Genomic DNA, 22,092 nt, shown 5'->3' with positions numbered 1-22,092 from the left:
AAGGCATTTTTCATTGCCTTTGTCTTTTCTTCCAAAGTATTATTTGGCATGGTTTGATTACAGTTTAGGACTTTGAGAGGATTAGATGCAGCCTCTCTTTAGGAACACTTTCTGTAAGGTTGCGAGTTTAGACCTTTGAGATGTGGCTGTAATCTAATTATCTGTGTGTTTAAATAGATGGTGTGTCGGTAACACTGAAGGCTCACACCCTGTGGTGTGTTTTCACAAAGGCATGATGACGTACAGTAGATGTGGACAGGTGATGTTTCCAAGTGCAAGTTTAACTCGTTTTTGTTATATTTGCAGTTAAAGTACATTTCTTGTAAAGTTCCATATAAGTCATTTGCATTCGTGACAATGCTATTTGGAATTTCTAATGAACAAGAAAAGAAAACACAAACTAATATTTTTCCAGGGTGGGGAATTCCTGTCATGTTGAGTAATTGTACAAAGCTGTGAAATCTCCAGAGCCATCTCTGAGTGTTTGCCAGTGAGATTCTGCAGACCTGCCGTCATTCCAACAAGGTGGGGCTGCTTTTGCTGAGATTCAGCCTCGCCTGCTCTCTGAAGAGACAGTTGAGCGCGAGTTAAAGCCAGACTGATTAAGAAATGGGAGGCGTGGTGCTTGTTGGGGACTTTTTTCTCACTCTTTGCTCCAGTGAGACTTGTCCTCCTGGATCTGGGTTTTTCTACTGTTTTACTGTTCTCTCACGGCTTGTGCGAGAGATCAGCATGACACCATTATGCAATGGTATGTGTGGGATGTAGGTGATATGCAGGCAGAGATGATAACAAACTTTATGCAGTGTCAAATTAGAGAAATGGGTTTTCGAGATGCTGTGGTTAGCTTTACTGAAGTGAAACTCTGAGTGATATGGAAGCATGTGACTCCAGAGTTTTGGCTGGCGTCTGAAATTTCACAACTCTCTCTACTTTTTTTTTTTTTGGTTTGTTTTGTTTTTAAAGATGAAGAGGGTGTATGGGAAAGATCGTGCATGGGCGTCGCCTCTTGTGGGTGTGAGCAACGGACAAAAAGTCAGGAAGAGTTGGAAGAGCTCGCTCACAGCTCCATGGGTGTGTTTGTTTGGATCCACACGTGACGGCCAATGTGGATTTAATTAGCAGCCATTTATCTCATGCTTCCCTTTTATACAGTGAGATAAAATAATTTACAAGCGCAACAGCAGATGCATGTAAACAGAGAAATGTGGACTTTCGAGCAGTGCCGCGTGTGTTAAAACTGGGCTGAGCGCTGGTTGTGTGTGCATGGCGAGAGCTCACAAAGGTTTTACTTCAGATTGTGTCGGTGTGTCTGATGTGCGGACGCGGCAGTGCACTGCTGACATCTGCTGTCCATTACCGACCACTTTCATCTGTCACGCTGACCAAACGCTGCAGCCCCAGCCCCAGTCTCGGATGTCTGAATAAATCTCCAGGTTTCAAAGCGTTTCTCACCACCTGTTGAACATTTAGTTGAATTTCTTGTCCTCTTGCATAGGAAGTGTGACGTCTTTTACAGAGGTCTTACTTTTAGTGCTGTTATCCTTTTGAGTGTGGCATTCTTAGTACGTCTGTTAATTAAATGGCTGTCAGCAGACACAGCCACGCCCTGATGAGTGTTTGCTGTTCGCTACAGCAGCTATTTTCCCACAACTTTATGTCCGCCCCCTTGCTTTGCGCCGGTTATGTGGAAACTAGGAAAATGGAAAGTATTTAGAAAAATCTGACTTGTGCCACAAAAATGTGGCTTTCCAAACAAAAGGGTTTTAGATTTCAAGGAAACACATGGCTTGTGACACTTGTGCCATTCTGTTTGAATGCGGGGCGGCTGAAACAATAACCCGTGCAGTCAGTGCCTCCATAGGAACTGGACAAGCTTTTTGAGGGCTTCTACTTTAGTCTGCCCACACACGGCACCAGGGGGGCAATTAGAGAAAAATCACATCCCAGAAAGGCCACTGAGGTCCGCCGTGTTTTCATCTCCGTAACCATGCCCGCTGCATTCTTGCCTGATTGGTCAAAATGAACGGCTGCAGTGTGCTGCAGCCCGGCGTCTTTCATTATGGTGGCACATCATTTTAATGTAGTGACTCATTCGGGCCACTCTCCGATTTCAGAGCTGGATTTATGAGTCGAAACTTTTTTGAGAGAGAAAAAAAAAAAAGGATCACTCTGATTTACATGTAAACTCTAAAGTCGAAGCTTCTATTGCTAAATTGTAACTTTATGGGTGGGTCCTCCTAGTTTTTATCATAATCAACTAAGTGGAAGCTAAATCTATAAATGTATTAAAAAAAGCACATTTTTAGAATGGAATTGTTTGCAAGCAACTATATTCTATATGATAGTTATCATACCAGATATTTCAAGAACTTTATTGTCATTCAAAGCATCTGACAAGCTCAATGATTACTTATGGACCCCAACAGCTGTTAACATTGTAATCCGATTACATGGAAAACAATATATTTCAAGCTCTGTGAGACTAATCTTCCCACACTTTAAAAAAAGAAACCTTTGCCCTAAATACAGTGACAATAGTAATGTTTTATTTCAAGGCACTCAAGCTCTCCTCGCACTGAAGAACATAGAGATCTACAAAATAAAGCAAAAACATCCAAAATAGTTTTATAATAATAGATTAGATTTAATAGATTAACTGACTTAAACGTTACAGTTGAAGTGAATTCGATGTGAGGCGGGTTTGAATAGCAGTTGGAGAAGAAATTGTTTGGATATTTATGGTACTGAGGTCAAACAGTGGGACTGCTTGGAGGTCTTCTGAAAGGCTGTAATATGTTGCTGTGATGGATTGGAGATGAACCATAAAGACCCCTGAATCTTAACAGCAGGATTTTTAAATCCATAGATGACCCTCGCTGCTTTGCCCTGCCTGTTCCTACTGACTCCTCTTGTGAAATCCCTCATGATATTCGGTTGAGTGTCAGAACATGTTGGTCTACATTTCCCAAAGTGACACGCAAGCACGCCAAGCAAACATTTTGACAGTGGGGGGATGTCGATAGGCCACTGTGTGCCAGTGTTGAGAGTACTGAATGAAATTTGAGGCCCCACCTCTCGCTGTGTCAGAACTTTGGTATTATTCTTGTGGAAGTATGAGGCAGACAAACCTCAACCTGAGCGTCACGTGGTTGAAACCAATTCCAAAGCTCATCCATCATAATTAAGACATTGAAATAAATCAAGGAACAGATGAAGTAATGATAGAATACATATTGCGGTGAACTAACTACAGATTGTAATGAGCATCTGACTGACGAAAACATAATCCTCCCACATTAGCTGTTTGCATGCAGCCAACCAGTACAGTTGCCAGTTTGAACTGCCGTGTTGGTGGGCAGAGAGATATCAAAATTAAAAAAAGGAGTTGATTGCAATATACTAAGAAGAGGCTGGAAGGTGTCGCAGAGTCCAAAATCTGCTGGAGCAGTTAACTCACCGTAGACTGAAGTCAGGAAACGGAGGGATCGATAACATGTGGAATAAATTGAGGGTTTGGCCCGGATGCTTATGACGTTAGTCATTTCCCATGATACATTTTAGGCCGCACTAACATGACTTCAAACTTGAGAAAGAGCTGGAGGGAGATTTTTGTTTTTTTTCCCCTGAACTTTCATATGTTCACCATTCAGAGGGACATTTCATCCTCAATTAAACTTCATCTGAAATTTTAACACGCGGCTGTCAAACACATTTTATGTAAGGGGCCGCATGCAGCCCAACTTCACCTTGACTGGGCCAGACTGGGAAAATAGTGCCATAATAACCTTTACATTTAAACTTTAAAGTTGTTCTTTGTTGTGGCACAGACTATATGTGATGAAAATGTCAATAACCAAACAATTACTATGGGAAATTACAACAATCTCAGCATAAACCCAATTTTAATTATACTTTCTTGTACAAAATACAGTGAAATGCCAAAAAACTTTTCATTATGCTTGTTGCTACAAACTCACCGTGACGCTCTGAGTGTTTTGTTTTGTCTGCTTAAGACATTTGTCAATCTGTAATAAGTTTTATTTGAAATTGTACAATTTGTTTGCCGGTTGTGGCTGACTGACACCCCCAGTTTAACACATTAACCGTCATTCATTTAATTTAGAAAATGAAGGCTAACATTTCGACTATTAATCTATTATAATATTCAGCAACACACACAACATGCCCATCTCCCAAGGGTAGGTAGGACATAAAACAACAATCTAAAAACGTTCAATTAGAAATGTAACTGCATTTTCAGTCTTACAGACAATGTAAAAATCAATGCTTTCTACTATATTTTTAAAAATGTAATGGAAACTTTAGTCATAGCTGGACCTTTTTTCCGCACGTAGCTCTGATTATAGCTAAAAATTGATGCCAGTTCTAACCACAGCTAAATTTTGCTGGACTCTACAAGTGACATATGCTCCCGTGTGTATTTACTCAGGAGACCACCACCTGTTTGGTCAAAACAAACTTCAAAAGAGCAGTGTTTACATTGTTGAACTTACCTACTATGTGGCTCTAGAGCACGATACGAGGTACCCACTTCCCTCTGGACGCAAGCTGAGAATACCTTTCAGTCCTGTGTCCTAACATGGATGACGTGTGAGTGAAGTTCTTGGTGAGTTCAGGAGTTCGGGAATGCTGTACATGAAGATGTTGATGGAGGAATTCCCTGCGATCCTCTTGCTAAATCCCCCCCCCCGCCCCCTCTTTAGGTTTCTCGGTATCGCTGCTTTCATTTCACTACAGGACCTCCATCTATAGTGTCAATGTTTCGTGAGAGCATCCAGTCTGGGCTCTGCTCTCCAGACACCACTGTGGAATTGCTCCCAGCATTATTGAGAAATGGGGCCAGTTGTCAGTGCCACAATTGCCAAAGCCATGTGCATATATTAGAACTTGCTATATTTAGAGAATGTTGTGGATTGCTGCGATCCCAGAAGCGACGGGGGAGGAACGCTGAAGGCTGTGTCCATCACTGAGCTCTGATTTTGTCAGTTTACCATCAGTGTTTGCTCTCAATTTTCATATTTACTGTCATAGTTGCTATTTTTATCTCCTTGGCGTTGCTGCCAGGGACTTTTTCCCATAATGACGCTGAACATATCCAGTTTAACTCACCTCACGAACACTTCTGTTTTGGCAAAAGCATTAACATCATTACAGGCATAAACAAAGCGAAGGAAGTTTAGAAAACGCAGTTTTCGATGACCCACTTCTTGTTTGATCAGCCTATTTTTGGATGGACTGGTGATGTTATATCCAAGTGCTGATTCTGGCAAATGGTGACGAGGTTATGTGGTTTAATATCACAGAATGAAGCTGCCACCAGCATCATCAAAGAGTGTGAGGAGCGGTGGGAGGGGCTGTTTGTGTTTGCCTCCAAAGGGCGAGTGTGGCCAAGTGTCCCGCCAGAGCTCTTCCATCAGTTTCTAAGTGTGACATTGTGCGATCATCTGGCTCTAGTGGGTATTTATAACCCCCGGTCAACTGCAAGCCCCCTCCTCTCCTACCCCTTCGCCCCGGCCCCCTCTCCCCCAGCCTTGTCGTTCCTCCTCCCCTGGCCACGGGAGAGCAGACTGACGGGTCCCAGCAGCAGGCACAGCCTGTCAAAAGTCAACACAAGGGAGAAACGAGGCAGCAAACAAACAGGAGCTCTCTCCTGTCGCCGTCTCTTCCCCATCTTGTCCAGCTCTCTTTCTCTTCACCCTCGTCCTCTTCCTCCCTGTACCGTCTCTTAGATGAAGATCGTACCTGGTAGGTCAACGGTGTGGGGTTGCTGTGTGTGTCTGTCTCTTGTCTAACTGCGTTCGCCTGCCCGGCCGTGGACTCTCAGGGTGTTTTTGGCGAATGCCGGAGGCTCGCTGTGTTTCCAGGCAGAATCAATGCATGTAACAACCCACACAAGACGGAGGGACACTGTGACTGTCAACAACGTGACGCCCAGATTGTATTTCATATTTAAATTTATCCACCTTATGTGAAAAACTTTAATTAAACTTATAGTCACCTGCCATGTACTTTTCAAAATTTGTTTTTAATAGATAGTAGTTGGGAGTTTGTGAGGGCAGGGACTTGTGAAGGAGGGGGGTGGGGGGTGGGGGGTTGGAAACATCCACGCCCCCCCCCTTCCTTTGCTTTTCTGATTGATGCCAACAATCTTCCAAAGCATGAATTTGCCTCAAAATGCTTTTGTGTGTGTGTGTGTGTGTGTGTCTAAGAAAGAGAAACAGGGCCGGTCTTGTGCGTCTGTCTGAACTATTTCAGAGCTCCATAAAATCACAACCAGCTGCCCCATTGCTGGGGCATCTGCTGGAGTTTACTTCTGAGCTGAACTCAAATTGGGATGATAACACTATCCTCTCATTGTAGATATCAAAAAGAGATAGGCCGTTGGTTATTACAGCTCTTAATGTATTATCAGATTTGACTCTATTCTTTGGAAATGACTTGTCGTTCAGGAATGCAGATTGCAGACTCACCCCTGCGTGATGTTGAAATTACAAGGTTATCTTGCTACTTCAACATAGATAACAGCTGGGAGGATTGTAGTTTAGTTGAGTCTAGAAAGTGGTTGAAAATATGGAATGTTTTGCTCGCTAAACAGACCTGAGTTTGACCCATGTCATGACTGTCGGCAACTCTGACACTGATAGTTAAGAGGTGGAGGGAAAAAAACTGCTGGAATTCCTGCCTGCGGCATCTCCATTTTCCTCCCCTACCCAGTAAATGCACAACTGTCATGACCGCCCACTTTGTCATCTCATCCCCTCTACCTTATCATTCCTCTGCTAACAAATGCCTGTCAGTCCCGAACTTGTAGCTTTGGGGTATTTCGTATCTCTGAATGTTTTAAAAAAACAAGAGGTAATGTAGGAGAGACACAAGATCTTAGTGGTGAAGCTGGTCGTCACATTAAAAGGAAGAATGATAATCCTGTCATAGCAGTTTGCCATCCAATTTGCTTACAGGTGTGTTATTTTTCCATCTATATTTCTGTGGTTTTATTGTTCTGGACACTCGACGAGGTCACATTACCAACACTTCAAGCTTCCATGCGCTGTACAGTTTCACGTGTGGCATGTTTACCCTCAGTATTAGTCATGCGCAACCTTGAGAGCCGTCAGTCTCTGTTCACGGGTTCTGTTCAGAGGTTCCTCGGGACCTCGGCGTGCCCGTGTCACACTCTCTTGTCACCACCTACTGATTGAAGGGTCTGAACTTACCTGCTGCTGCAAAGAGATTAGCAGTCATTAGGCCCCGACAGCGTGGGGGGGCTGTCGATCAGGCTCCGGTTGCACTGTCTTTGTCTTGTAGCCTTGGAGACATGTTGGTCTGAGGTGCCTCAGGGATGGAAGCAAACCAGTGCTGGATTGTCTTTTGGGACAGAATGCAGGTGGAGTGGTGTTGCGTTAACAGTACTATTGTATGGTCACTTTGCGAACCTGTCAGGTCTTGTTTCGTCCAGCAGAGAGAAAACCATGTATTTGTTTATTCAAAACACTTAGGTGGTCTTTGGACATTTGTCAAACTGGATCTTTGTAAGTCCACTACCACTACCAATACCACCTTTTCCTATTGTCCAATCTTGGTAAACTCAAGTTATTAGCATGGCTCAGGTGATTTTGTGGTCAAACTCTGTATTTGTCAGTCCAGTTCTGTTCTGGTTGTCTGCAGAATCAATGTACCTTGCAGATTCGAACACATCTAAATTGTGTTTTATGTCGACTCATGTTTTGGCCTTTTGTTATCTTAATTGAGTCCTTTAGTATTGTACGCTGTTAGCCATATTAGCGAGCCTCTCAGGCTTGTGTTGGTTACTCATTATCTTTTGACATTATTCTGTCTACAACTTCTCAAGAATCACTCCAAAAAACCTACTCTTTGAAATAACTTATTGTACTTAGTATTTTCAAGAACTGGTAAAATAATTTTTTTTTTTTTAATAAATGGTACCGCAAATTAGCTGATGTTATGTTGTGTGGTTGTATTTTTGTTTCATCTTACAATTTTTTCTAAATGTAAGATTTTAAATGGACGTCATCTCGACAGTGTTTATTAGCTTTCCAAATCTATGACAGCAATGAAAAGGATACTGTGATGAAAGGATAATTAAAAAAGCGGTTTTCAGTTCAAATGTCCTAACCTACGAATGAAAAACTACATTTTCAGGGTACAATTCTAACTGTAAAACCCCTGGTAGAACTGCAGAAGTAAGACTTTAAAAGGGAATTGAAGCTTCAAAACTGTTTGATTTGCCAGTCAGAAGTTTTTTTTTGACTATTATTCATTTGATTTTTGTTTCTTTATATTGTCAAAGCCCCCCAAAAAAACAACCTATAAATATCCTCTTGATCGTCTCGACAGGTTTCTTGTAATGTAGCATGAGCAGCATGTTGAACAGAACTCGAGCTCGGTTGGTCGAGTGGGTCATCTTCCAAATCCAAGATTAGTGTTTAGAGTCTCTTATCAGTCTCTCTATGTCCTGCAGTGTCTCTGGCCAAGTCAACAAACCTCAAGTCGTGAGTGTGACTGACTGTGCAAAGCATCATTACCTTATAAAAATGAATAGAATACACAGTATTTTTGAGTGAAGTGAGTGTGTGATTTAGAACTGTAATTTGGCTTAAGTCATTTAAATGTCATAGTGACCAGGAGAACCAATATGCTGTATGTTTTTTTTTATATCTTAAATATCTTATAATTATTTTTTTATATGAGTTTAAAAGGCAGCATAAATAAAACCGCAAAGATTTATCCCCTATTTATTTCCTCACTTAATCACTGACAGCTGGCTTCACATGTAGATGATTTAGTGTCATTCGCCCTTCCATTTAGTCTGTCATGTCCTCTCAGATAATGTTTTATTGTCTAGGATCCCGAGGGGTTAATGCAGCTGCTGTCCCCTCGCACTGATCTGCCCACTTCGGTCCAAGCTTTCAGGTCTTAGCTGTCCCCCCTTTTTTTCCCCTGGCACCCGTCCCCGCTGATGACAGCTCTGTCCTATATCCACTCACCAGCTCCCCTTTGCCATTCCCTTATTACCCGAGTGTAGAGCCCCCACCGCTGAGAGGAGCTGGTCTGGCTTGTAGTCTGATACGTTCAGCCGCCGCTGCTGTGCGTGCAGAGGTGGGAACACGGTTCATAACATTCACCTCTGACTATGTTGGAATTGGGTCGTCGGAAAGGTCGTGAGGAAAGGGGCGTGGCCGAGGTAGATTGTAAATACTGCGTGTGACACGCGGGGGAGCATCACTCCTCTGAGCTCTGACCTTTCAACCGTCAACCCCGGGGGGCCCGGCAGGATGCACTTCAGCATAATTCTATGAAGTTGAACCTAATATGTCGCAGCACCTCCATATCTGACTTTCTATTGAGTGACTTGCGCTTTAATGAGATGCAACATTTATTTGCATTCTTGCCATGTGAAGCATTTGTATAGCTGGATTCCTCATGTAAAGCAAGGTTGACAGGCTGCAGATCTCACATACAGGAGCAGAGAAGAATGTCTCAGTGCAGTTTATTATCCTGTTTCAAATGTACGGGTCTGCACCCCACAGCTCTGGAGCTCCAGTAGCCTCTCTGTAGTGAACGGTTCAGGAGTTGATCAACTAAAACATGTAAGATAATATTCCATCCGAGCTGGTCACTAAACGATATAAGTTTGCGGTGGAAGCACTAAATGGGTAAAACTGCTACAACAGCTATAATGAGAGACACTTGAAACCATTAGTACTTCAAATTAGTTCAACAGATCAAACTGGTGATTAACCATATAAATAATTGTATAATCAAACTATATAATAAAATAGCTGAGTTTATGTAATTAGTAAAGTGGCAAAAACTAATAAGTTATATAATGAAAAGTCCTTAATTGTACTTTTTAAAATTTCCTAATGTAAACCAGCATAAACTATTTAGTTGAATCCAGCAAATTGTTATACTTGGTAAGTTTATGTGCTGTTTTATTTTTACTTTGACGTGTTTTTTTATTTTTTGGGGGGGGTTCCAGGCATATTTATTTGGTGGAAAGTGGGCAGAAGTGGCTGTTTTGCTCATAAAGGTTGCAGTTCTCTGTGTTTGGAGGCATGAGTGCAATTTAATCACAAGTACTCCTTTAGAAACAACAGAGGGGGCCCAGACGAAGCAGTGTGGGCTGTGATGGTTGAGTTCTGGCTGTGGCTTTGGCCTGGTTGGTGGAAAAGGCCACATTCTTCCTGGAAGCAACCAGAACTCCCACACTGGAACAATTCAGCAACTTACTTTCTTTACTGTACACTGAATATGTGTTTGTCCACTTTTTCCAGGCCTTGTTGAACACAGGCGGTATAATAAAAAAAAAAAAAAAAAAAAGCAACATCATTGTGGTCGCTGAACCGGTTGGCATGAGTCATAAAATAAACAGTGAGGGTTTGAATACAGCTCTTGTGTCCTGTGGGATTAGTGAACACGCTGCATGGAGCCCCTATGGACCGATCATGTACCGCTGACTTATTTTTGAGTCACACACATCTGGTCATGAACTGGGAGTTTATTTATAACCCCGGTGACCCCCATCAAGGGGGTTTCAACACACCTCGGTCTATATTGTATACACATGTGTGGTTTGCTTAAAGATGCTTATATATCAGGAGCAAACATATTCTTTGACATTGTTTATGGGTACACAGACGAAAAAATGTGGTTTTAGTTAACTATTAGAGGAAAAAATCTCACAATGTTTTAACAAAATCACTCTTGAATCAGTCAGTGGTCTGTCTCACTACACCATCTTGTGGTACAAATTAGTATTAGTCTTGTTTAGGCTGGTGTTGGATAGAAAAACTTGCCATTGTTGACATAATTCGGTTTCCCGGGTGTACTTTAAGCTACTCTCTTTGTCACGACGAGAACGATTTCAGCGAATACAAATCCAGTATCAGTTGCCACATTTGAGGTGAGTTACGCAAGAAATATAAGGCATGGTTTAGTGCGTTTTCCTAAATTAACTTTAATTTGGATTTACATAGGTGACTTAATTCAGTGTACCGGTAATAGCATATATTTATTTATTTTTATTGATAAACACATTTAATTACCCTTAAAGAGACATTGTGTTTAGTTATGTTGAGTAATTTTGGAAATTACTTAATTACCTCTATTTGGTTGATCATAAGTCTGCTATTTCCCGATAAATTTTATACTATAATTATTTAAAACATCACTCAGGTAAGTGGAAATTGTTGACATAACTGGATTAATTAGAATCAACAAATTGTTTTTGAGTGACATTGAAGAAAGTCAACATCCATCGTTTCTTTTCCCTTAATATCATGTTAATAATGCAGTAATTAGAATTATAATAGTGCAAATGTGGTTGAAATGACTTTCCTCCTTCCATTACCTGTTGAACCAGTGATTTATTACTTTTGGGGGGAAACTGGCTCACTTTACCGTGGTCTAAACACAAAAAAAACACAAAAAAACATGCTGCATCTTTAAGAGTTTCTGTGTCTCTCAAAAAAAAAAAAAAAGGTGTGTTTGTTCAGAGCTTCCTGCAGGGCTACGGGTCAGACAGTGGCGCTCCAACAGAAGTCGACTTGTCACATATAGCTCCCTTTTTTCCCTTTAAATCCCACTCAGGAGCAGCTCAGCTGTGCCCCGTCGTAAATTGCCACATCTTACAGTTAACTGGTGACGGTAGCTGCATGTGTCAGTCAGCGTATACGGTTTCCTTCTGTGAGACGCAAGGATCTTAACACAGTCGGGTGTTTCACTGTCCGCAGCACTCAAATACATCAGTGCTCCTGGAAGAAGTCGAGGAGCTGGGACTATGTTAAGCTCGTAGGTTTTCAGATTCTCTCCGGAAAGCCTCGGGGGTGCTAAAAAACTAACAGCCTTATCTGAGGAGGCGCACATGTGTTGCTTCAGGGCCAGAGTATGTCTAACAATAGTGAAAGAAACACGTCCCTTTTTAAGGCCTGTGTGTATAAACTGAGCTTGAATTGATGTTTTGAAAGGATTTCTCGTCTGATCAGGGTTAGTAGTGAACAAGTATCGCTGGATGGGCGGGCGTTGGGTTGTGTAATCATTCTCCTGGCTGGAAACAAGCAAAAGTAAAAGTATGCAACACTGTCCTTATGTGTCCTTAAGATGTAGTACCGCAATACTTCATCAGTTAATCACACAAATACCAAACAGTGAATTCATCCTGAAAACTATGTTGAATTACCTGTTATCTTCGGCCTCACTAAAATAAATAAGAAAGTAAGGTGGAGGGGAAGGGCCCTCGAGCCTCCTGTCACCTGTTAGAAAGCGTTTCTTGCTTTCACCCATCACACCAGCTGGTAGAGCGCCTCTGATCTGAAACTCACAGGGGGGGCTTCAGGAGGTCTGATGGAAGCAGTTTGGAGCTTCGCTCGAGGGAAATGTCCTCCAGAGATGAGCTTGTACGGAGAGCGGTGCACATACCTGCACAGAATGATGTGTTGTATAGGTGAGTGGCCACGCTTGACTTCTCTGACTTGGTGAGGAGGAGCCTGATCGTTGGTGGTGGTGTTTTCAAGAGAGGCGATATCGAAAGGTTGTGAAGAAGAACATGAGAAGGTTACGGGTGCTGGGATGGGATTATGTGTTAGTTTAGACCCTTTGCAGTGTGATTTCCAATCTAAAGACATTACAGAATGCATTATTTTATTTTGGTTACATCAAGAATTTTGGAGATTGTACAATTCATTATGAACTGAACGGTGACTTATTTGCTGCATGCGTCTGGATTTGACTCATAGATTCAAGAGTGAAGCTGTACATCTTCAGACGTGTAACATACATATCGGTTTTCCCTCAGCTGCTGCTGCAATTTCAATGAACTTAAAGACCAGACGTGCAGAAAAAGCCCACGTAACGGGCACATTATGACAACCAGCAGCTGCTCTGTGACATTTGTGTTGGGATTGTGAGGGAAAACACCGTAAATATGACGGCAGTGTCTCTATAAAGTAAAACGGTGAGGTGCGGCAACACGTCTCACGGTAGTAAAAAATCTACTGCACGGTGATAAAAACGCAGTCGTTCAGACTGAAAACTGGCTGTTTAATGTATCTGAGGCTATTTTGTGGAAAATGAAACCTTTATAGTAACGTCTTGGTAATTAGCGACTGTGAGCGGTCGTTGAAGTTAGAAAGCGGCACACTTTCACCGATTCGATGTAAACATATAGTGGAACAATGGCTCATCTAATGCATACCAATAGTCTAACTGTGCTCATGACGAACATCACTTTAAACATGAATTACAGAATATTGCAAGGCAATTTATATTGGCCTCAACATCAGTGAGTTAAGACATTTGTTATCTGTTAAATCCCAAACTATTGCAAATAAATCACAATAAATTGTGCTTATTTTTTTTCAGAAAAACTCACTTTATCCCAGTTGAGTTAATTTGTATATATATATATACAGTATATATTTATTAAAGCATTTTGAGACTGTTGAAGCAGTAAAAATGTGCTTTATAACTGAAGTCCATTCTGCACCACATGAGGCACTGCTGTTCCTTTCTGCCATCAATCTGACACTCTTTATTCCCCAAAGGTGTGCATTTCAGACAGAAAATTTTCATTTGTTTTCATTTGAACCAGTGATATTCATAGATATATTATTCATTGTATCAGTTTGTGCATTTGTTGTTTCACTCTGCTGTGTACACGACATGCTGGTGCAAAGTAACACACAGTAAAGTATTCTCACGCACACACTCGAAGCCACAAACACGTTAATGATAACGTTTCAGCCCTACTTGGATCAGATCTTCAAGTCTGCATCAACACAAAACACACCCGCTTCTATTTCTACGTCTGGAACAGACGAGGCGACAGCTCTGTGATGGCAGGTGTGGTTCTTACAACAAAGAGCAAGTCAATCAAGGACATTGGAAGAAATAGACGCATATACACGGTAGTAAGAATGATAAAATGATTGTATTCTCTGAAAATGCCAGGTAATCGCATATATCTGAGTTTACTTCACCTATTGCCTCAAGTACATTTTGTTGCTTTCAGTTTAAATCAAATCACCTGTCAAAAATATATTACTGTCATTGAATAAATAAATGTAATTATTCAATTGTATATATTTTTTAACTACATATAAGTGAGTTTGCTGGCCGTGTGTGTATGCAATTTCTCAAACGCCTTCACACATGCATGCAGACTCTTATCAGGAAGGTATTAGCCAGTGGTGGTACATAAGCACCATCTAGTGGTGAGTTCATTACACTGCCTCCTTCCTCATTCAAGGAGGGCAGAACAATGTTCACAGGATGGGGTTTTCCTCTCCATGACAGACTGTTCCATTACTGGAGACTCCTCCGTCTCTGGAGCTAAAAATATAGCCGTGACTAAGAGCTAGTCACAGTTACCACCAAAGCACATGGCGCCTCGTGTTTACGTGCGCTGCCATAGAAACGGCTCTGAAGTTCTTCTTTTTTTTCACCCCTAAATATGCGCGGCTGTGTGGAAAGTGTTGAGGGCGAGCTGGCTTCTGGGAACGCCGCATGTCAGGGTGATGGATTAATGGCTGACAGAATGAGGAACCTACAGTAACATGAGCTACATTGGGCAATAAAGATGGATGCTACTTCTAAGATCACATGTCCAGCTCATAAAATTAGTCACTTCTTAAGGGTGGCAGCAGCATTGCTTGAATCAAATTTAATGACCGACAGACTGCTTTTGTTAATGTTTAAGTCATTTTAAAATGTAATTCCAGAGCATTAGGGAGCTTGATTTTCAGTTTTGCTTTTCCTCCCCTCGTGAGGAAAGTTAAGGTGAGTTTATTTTTAATGTTATTATTAGAAACACTGTGATCGATAAGCTCAAGTTATCAGCCGAGTGACTCCAAACTGTTCTCACCTGCAGAGGGAGACACAAGCTGCAGCCCAGCTGAGGCGTCGAATTCCCTCCCCTCTCCAGCACGTTCATATTCGCCTAAATTAAACATTTACAACGGTCACAATCCCAGATGTGGGGCTTTCCACAGCCGGAGCCCACCACTTCAGCTATTTTAATCCTCAGCTGCCGCGGCTAATCTGAAGGCCCGTTGGGTCGGAGTTAAATTGGGATTTTGGGCTTCATCGGCGGGTCTAACTCTGACAGCATCATCTGAAGTCTACTGCCAGTGAACCTGCGTCACGGCACAACTACGACAAACATGCCCGCGATCCGATTGAACATGCAGGGCACTGATTTATGTTAGCCGGATAAGCTTGAACTCATTCTTCTCCCCTGACACAAACATAATCATTGATGGAAAGATGATTGTTTAATCCATCGGTGCCTTTCAACTGAGAAAAAAAAATTACAGTTTATTGTATTAACTGTACTTAGCAGCCAATTTAACATAATTGTGTTTAGCAGCACACCCTCATGACAACGTATTCCCTTCAAGCCTGTGCTTTCTTTGGGATTTGTCGTGTTTTAACTTTATATAATTGGATTTCAGTGGAATAACCAACGGTGTCTATGCACTAATCTCACAGCTGTAATTCTTTTGCTTTTGATTTCCAATGAAAAACCCAACAAATGAGCTCCAACATGTGCAGTATTTAAGGCAGCAGCAACCCCGCCCTGCGTCTTCTTCCTCATGTTTCTCCTCCTCCTCTTGATTTACCTTTTATGGGATAGAAAAGGGGGGGGAAAAAGCGACGATCCTGGGTGTGTTTTATCAGCATTCCTTTCCTATGAGGTGTGGTGGCCGCATATTAATGTGAAAATTTACACTTTCACCTGAATTGACCAAGACAGAGAAGAAAAAGGAAGGGGGGTGGGGAAATGCGGTGGAGAGATAATCTAATCTGAGCGAGCTAATCCTCTCTGCAGTCCCTTTTCTTTTTCTTTTTTTATCTCACAATGAAACGAGTCCTCCCTCTCTTTGGAACCCTTGTATTTTCTCTGCAGTTCAGCACTTTCTAAAACCATAATGACACATTCTCAGGATGCCTTTGTGCTCTAATTTGGCTTCTTCGGTCGCTCGCTGCCTAAACACTGGGTTTTCCTCGTCCTCTGAAGCGGCTGCAGGTTCGACCATGCGTTTGCTGGTATCCCTGAGTGACGTGTAGGTTTTCTAAACGACCAACTTAATGCCTCGGTTTACATTAAACGGAACAATTAGAGCAGACAGAGACGTTAAATTGCGTTGCAGCTGCAACAATTTCAACTGAGCAGCCGGTGAGAACCATATCAAGGCACTGCAGTGGCTACAAATACAGGTTTATGGCTGAAAGGTACCGTTTGCCATGTTAAAGCAGCTGATGTGTGAGGTTTAAGTGCAGAACTAAGCATTTTCACAGTCACAGCTGAACAAAATTGTACCTGGGTTATTATGAGATGGTTTTTCGCTTTAGAGGAATGTGAGTAAATCATGCAGTGGTTGTTGAGACTTGTCAGTGCGCCGATTGGAGAACGTACGATTCACCTTCTTATGTCTGTGAAGGCTTGTCAATAACTTTAATTTTAACCTGTACGTATCAGATCACTATAAACCGATGTGTTGGACTGATCATCTGACCCACAATGCAAAGTGCTTATAGGAATGTTTGGCTTTAGTTGAACAGGAGATATGCAAAAATGTTGAGTATCGCAATGAAAGTATTATACCAGTGCTCTTTCTCTTGCCGCTAATTTACACACACTGTGACTGGGCTATAGTAATTATTTTGATTAGTTCACATGCACGTCTTTTTATGGATAAATCAAGATTATTCACATTTTTCTGTCTTATTTTCAGTGCTGTCATTTTCAATTGAAATAATTATGTTTGCGTTCAGTCCTTTGTGATGTGTATATCGTTTTCATCACAATAACAATAGACTTTCAATATATTATGCAGCCTGACATGAAACCACTTCAAGATATAGTAATGCTTAATAGTACTGCTTTAACGCGGTACATGGTGACACACGCTTCTGTTAATGACTCGACAGCACATCTCGTCATTTAGTTTCGCTTGCACAGCAATCTTTCGAACAACGTTTAGTTTTTTGTTTTTTTTTCACTTTTGTATACAATGTTTTTTTATTCAAGTAAATTGTTTCATTTTTCAAATTAACTTATGAACTTACATGTCAAGAAGCACAAATCTGGCCTTATTTCTATGTTAAGATAAGGTTTTGGAAATTTTGCACTGAAGTCTGAGAACAGCATTTGTCTTTATTTGTTTTTGTGTGTGTGTGTGTGGGGGGGTGTTATCAGGTTATCAATATCAAATTTGTGCCCAGCTATAAAAAAAAAAAAGCAACAGGGAATGAAAAGAGCCACTGAGTTTGTCCCAGTAAGCTGAATAAAGTAACATAAACATAAATGTCACCATAAAAAAAAAGTGATCAGATTTCAAAGTTGTCGTTTAGAGCAAGAATTATGCCTCCTCCTATTTTCACCAAACACTCTCTTGGGGAAAAAAAAAACCCATCGGGTTTTGATGAAGCCAGATGAGGGTGCAGAGTAATAAGCACATTGAGACCTCAATGATATACCTCTCTTTTGGAGGAAAAAGATCTCATGACGAAGATGTTCCACACTTTCCGCACCATCGCCGGTTCCTACTTGGGTCCCCTGCTCGCGTTTCCCACGAGCGTTACTAAACCGTGCTCTCGTCTGACTCAGTTCGCACCTATTGTTGGATCTGCGTATCAGAAAAACCTGCAGGAAAAATCATCCCCAACTTGTGTTTTTCATTGATGGAGGAAACCCTGCCTTGTGAGAATTATTTCCATGGAAGTACGGAGTGTAGTTTTAGGCTGTGTTCGCCTTTTCCAGCCAACTCCATCAGTGTTTTTAACAGTACGCCGTCCCGTTCCTTTTTTCCTCTTGTCACATTTAATTGCCTCCCCTCGTACCACACCTTAATTCCGCAGCTTGCCTAGACATTGCATGAAGCTACGAAGGTGTGTCGGCAAATTTGCTAACGCGGCTCGAGATGAGTCAACACACACACACACACACACATACACTCGCACTGACACATTAAGTGTGTTCATGTTCACACAGGTCGGGCTGAATACCCCCGCCAGAGAAAAAGTGGTCCGAGGTGCTTGATGAATCGATGTCAGCGCTGGTGGGGAAATGGGATGTATATCCATCAGACTAGAGAGAGTGAGAGAGGATTTAGCCGAAGTGGGACACACCCCCGGCCTCCAGCTTAACTGTCAGCACATACTACAGACAGGGTATAGGGGGGCCACTATGGAAGAGCTTTGTGAAATATAAGCCTCAAAGCCTTGTGTTGAACCAAATAATTTTGTGTTTTTTACAGGGGAGCTTCTTTTTTTAAAAATTCAACTTTTAGATTGAGAAATAACGCCATTGTAGTCCAACAAGGAAAAGTTGGACTTGTGAAGTAACTGCATGCACACTTGCACAATGCATCAGACTCACCGATTCAGCATTATCTGATCAGATGTTGGCAGATGATGGCAAAGCTTTATGGAATTCCCATAACTGGAACGGCCTTGACTTTGAAATGGTTTTGATGAAAAATTCAGCAAAAAAAGAGAAACATCTCTGCTGGGTTTTTTTTTTCCCCCTTTTCTTTTTGATGCTAAGTCAATCACAGTAATTCATCTTGTGGGTGTAATCTTGGAAATGTCCCTAAAATCTCTTTTCTTGCTGTAGTTCCAAACACACTGTTTGCTTGTGCCTGTCTGGCAAAAAAAAAAACTGGTTTATGAGAAGAGACGAATTAGGTTTTTTTTTCCCTGTAATTTGTTTGGATTGAAGACTGCAGATTGGGAACTGTGCAGTGAGACTGAGGAAATGTGCTTCAGTTAGAGGTGTACATGCAAAAATTCAAATAGATGTTTTCCGTTGCAAAGTTCTGTTGAACTTCTCAGTAAAATGATCGCTGATGTACAGGGTGTGGTCGCCCAGCACCACCGTCTGGAAATCCAGCCCAACCCTAAACTATCTCATCCCGCCATCACTTCTCCTTTTTCAACTCTCTCAATGTGACATGCCTGAGGAATGCCGTGATTAAGTAATGATTAACCAGAGATGTGTGTGTACAAGTACGACAAAAAGAAAAAAAGACACCTTTTTCAGACTCCCATCTTTAGTCAATGTGCAATCTTTATAATCCGCAGTCTTTCAATTGAAGATAAAGTAATCGAGTCAGCCATAGCAACTCTCTTGACCTCGGCTTGAGTGTGGATCGTCTTGCGCAAGCCCGAGCGATTAGACGCTGCAGGTTGCCACACCTCGCCCTCACCCGCCTCTGCTCGCGCCGCAAAGAGGAAGGGGTGTGTTCCGTGCCCTACCCACAGTGTCCTCCGCACACTCCAGCCACTAAATACACAGTTGCACATCGCGCACGAGGACGGGCCCAGACTTCATAGCCCACAGGCACTGCTTGCTATGAAAGGAATAGAGTGAGCGGGTAGGAAAGGGAAAAGAGAGAGAGAAAAAACATCGGCAGGAAGAAGAAGGGCAGAGCAGAAACTAATGAGCCAGTGAGGAGGTTAAGAGGGGAAAGGAAGGCAGAGAAAGCCTAGGTTTCGCGCCGGAGAGACAGATAGAAGAGGGAAGGAGCGGACGGTCCCACCGGGGATATTTCACCAGTAGGATTTTGTGCGTTGGTCAAAGGCGACGATGAACTCTCAGCAGCAGAAGTACAGGAATTTCTCCTCTGGCAGCATGGGCAGAGACAGGATGCCCTCAGACGATGGCTACTACCAAGGGATGCTGAAGGCTATGGACGGCAGGAAAGGTACCGGTGTGACTGCGGTCCCATTGTTCCTCTGTGTTCGAAGCTGCTGCGTGACAATTCAGTGTTTTTATCTTGGGCTGCGGGTGAGGTGAGGTGAGCCTTTTATTAGGACATCGATCGGGTTGCACACCTTTGTGTTGAGACTTGGCTGATTTCAAGCGCTGTATAATGCATGATTTTGTACATCAGAAAGCGTTTTTCCATGCTTTCTGTTTGAAAAGTTACTGGACGACACTGTACTGTCCGGTGTTTTCCCTACTGGGTGACTTAAAAAGAGGATACTCCCCTTTTCTAATGCATCAGCAGCTTCCTCATCTCGCATTGGTCAGCAAAGCCCATTCACAGTTTTCTCTTGCACACGCACACACACACACACACACACACACACACACACACACACGGTGGATCTGGGTGAATGAGTCACTGCGTCTCCATTCTGTCTTCGTTTGCAGCATCCGTTAATGTCTCACCCATTCCCTTTCTCATTCAGTCTCTCCCTCCCTTTTTTTTTCTATACTAAGTTATTTTTAACAGTTTTCCAAGGAAATCGGTTGCTGACTTGGAGTTTTCCACAGTTATTGCTTTTCTTTTCTTTCTTTCTTTTTTTTTTTTCTTTGCTTTGCCTCTGAAGGTATCATTAGACTGGCCAGTATCCTCAGTCTCTTTAGCTTAGATAGAAGCCTGACAAATACTAACCAGTGTAACAGTGTTAAGATCATTGAAAAACTATAATGGAAACGTAACACTTCATGCAATAAATCCAATTTTCTTATTTTCGTGGTGACGTAGATCCTATGCGTTAAATTAGATTTTAGTGTGAGTCAAATTACAGTCTTGGAATAAAGGATGATGGAATAAAATATGATGTATAACTTCTGTAACATACATAATGAATAAATTTTAATTCCATCTCTGCTGAAAATGAGAGTTTTATGAAAGTAAAGGTGTTTTTACTTCAATTTTAAAACACAGCATCACATTTGTATGCATCCTTACACCATGGTCCTAATTAGAAAACTGTTTGTTACCATAGATCAACAAATGTCCACTTTGGTGTCTTACTTTCCGCTGCTGCTGTTGACTTGTGAGGACTTAAAGGGCCATAAACTCCACGCCCCACTGGAGAGTGCTTGTGTGTGTGTAAGTGTGTGTGAACATGTGATAATCGGGAAGGTCACCCTGCCCCTATTCACCCGCATACCAAGCCTTTCACTTGAGGAGGAGCAGTGAGTCCTCAGGTTTGATATTCAGCTTGGAAAGCAACCTTTGTGTTCCATGATGTGTGTCACCAGTTATCACCGGAAGTAGACATGCCGGGGCCTTGTGATCGGTCATCATTGGTCTCATTGACTAATGAGGTTTCCATTCCATTTAGAGAAGTTGCTCATGAGGAAACCCAGCCTCTGGGTGCCTATTTCGTTAAGGTGCCGCCTGAACAGCTTTTCATTGCTGGGTGTGTCACTGAATGCAGCCTCATCCGTACCTTTGAACACAAAGTCCTTGGTCTTATCAGTTCAGAGGTTCCTGTTGCTGTGCGAATCAGTGAGTAAAGTAAACTTGACTGCTGTTCGATTGGCCCAGAACCAAAGTTGTTGAGTTAAGCTCAACTTTTTGATCATTCAGGGAGCTGGAAACGGGCCAATCCATCCACTGTGTTCATAATAAAGACACACCTTGTGGTTGTTGCCTAAACTCCTCAACACTCACGGCTTTGTTGACTCTGGTGGGTGTATTCCCATGCCCGGGACCGTGTTCCTTCTTGTCTGAAAATTGCACTCGGTAATAGTTATGCCATGTCTTGTGGCAACCACACGGAGCATCTTCGCACTTCAAGAGCATTCCACCTTTTTTTTTACGATCCCATCCTTTTATTGTTCTTCCCGTCTCGGAGCACAGCTGGCAGTGGTGTCATCGTGAAATGTGACCTCCAGAACAATACATCTGCACACAGTGAACATGCTGCGATGTGTTGTGACTCATATGCAAGCTGACTTTGTGTTGTTTTTTTTTTCTTTTTCTTTTTCCACCCAGTGATAAATTGTGTTTGTCCTGCAAAAATACAAAACAAGTTTGGCCTCCTGGCGTGTTCCTCTTTTGCTTCACATATGTATCGTACTGAAGTTCCCAGCTGCTATTCTCACACAGACTGATTCACTTAATACAGTTCAGCTTTCTTTTCTTTGCTTTTTGCATGTGTCTGATGTTTGCCATGTTTCTGTTTTACAGATGAACGGGATCGTGTACAGAAAAAGACTTTCACAAAATGGGTGAACAAACACTTGAACAAGGTAAGAACCTGTTTCTGAAATGGCCACATTTCTGCACTCGCAGTAAAAACACA

General features: G+C 42.1%; 1 protein-coding gene across 7 annotated transcripts in view; it reads left to right on the top strand.

The window, feature by feature from the left end:
• The window catches only part of LOC308114472 (plectin-like), a 69,530-nt gene that overhangs the window by 6,379 nt on the left and 41,059 nt on the right, over positions 1 to 22,092 (top strand). For 5 of the 7 annotated variants that reach the window (XM_080471360.1, XM_080471358.1, XM_080471356.1 and 2 more), the window contains exon 2: positions 21,978 to 22,039. In XM_080471360.1, coding sequence (XP_080327486.1) covers positions 21,978 to 22,039 — 62 coding nt within the window. Of the gene's footprint in view, positions 1 to 19,300; positions 19,752 to 21,977; positions 22,040 to 22,092 lie in introns of those variants that run through there. The other 2 variants (XM_080471362.1, XM_080471361.1) reach the window with 2 other exon arrangements.

Source organism: Lipophrys pholis (genome assembly GCF_963383615.2).
Source record: "Lipophrys pholis genome assembly, chromosome: 9".
NCBI lineage: Eukaryota > Metazoa > Chordata > Actinopteri > Blenniiformes > Blenniidae > Lipophrys > Lipophrys pholis.
Note: the sequence above shows the minus strand (reverse complement) of the source record. Positions and strands in the feature narration are given on the sequence as shown.